Source organism: Nannospalax galili, unplaced genomic scaffold (genome assembly GCF_000622305.1).
Source record: "Nannospalax galili isolate Female #2095 unplaced genomic scaffold, S.galili_v1.0 C47513031, whole genome shotgun sequence".
In the NCBI taxonomy this organism is placed as follows: Eukaryota; Metazoa; Chordata; class Mammalia; order Rodentia; family Spalacidae; genus Nannospalax; species Nannospalax galili.
The window spans coordinates 1-501 of NW_008446643.1; the positions used below are offsets into that span (position 1 = coordinate 1).

Consider the following 501-nt stretch of genomic DNA (forward strand, 5'->3'; position numbering starts at 1 on the left):
GTGCTGGTGGAACCGCTGTCATTGAATTCAGCTTGTTTATTGGCATGCAGCAGGGCAGGCCCAAGTACTCTCCCTCCCCTGCTCCCCAGGGCTGCATGCATGTCGGTAAGGCGGGCTTCAGTTGCTCAGGCTCTGCAGGTGAGGTGGTGTCGGGGTCCTGTCTGATAGAGGGTAACGTTGGTCCCGGAAGGGAGTTGGAGGAGGAGGCAGAGCTGGGGAACGGAAGGAAGATGAGGTGTGTAAGATGGTGCCCCTCTCCCTGCTTGACTCAGCCAGCCCCCAGCAGAGACCCAGAGGGACTCACAGAAGCACACAGACCCCTCCTCTCCCAGAGAACTACCTTTTGGAGCAATTCAGGAAAGCTGGAGTCCTGTGAGGCCTTAGCTCGAAAAGCCTCCTTCAGCTTCACCTGCAAAGTCACTCTTGGCCCTGCGAATCCAAAAATGTGGCTCAGGACCCAGCAGTCGGTCAGGGCCAAGTTCCCTCAGGGATAGGGGAGGG

The 501-nt window shown here is 58.1% G+C and overlaps 1 protein-coding gene across 1 annotated transcript; it reads right to left on the reverse strand.

Annotated features, from left to right (window-relative positions):
• Positions 1-36: 36 nt before the first annotated feature.
• On the reverse strand, positions 37-478 carry LOC103728180 (surfactant-associated protein 2-like; the record flags this gene model as incomplete). Its single annotated transcript, XM_008826296.3, has 2 exons — positions 37-212; positions 341-478. Coding segments are annotated over 2 exons (225 nt in total), but the record flags the coding sequence as incomplete, so codon positions are not given.
• Between the last annotated feature and the right edge of the window lie 23 nt (positions 479-501).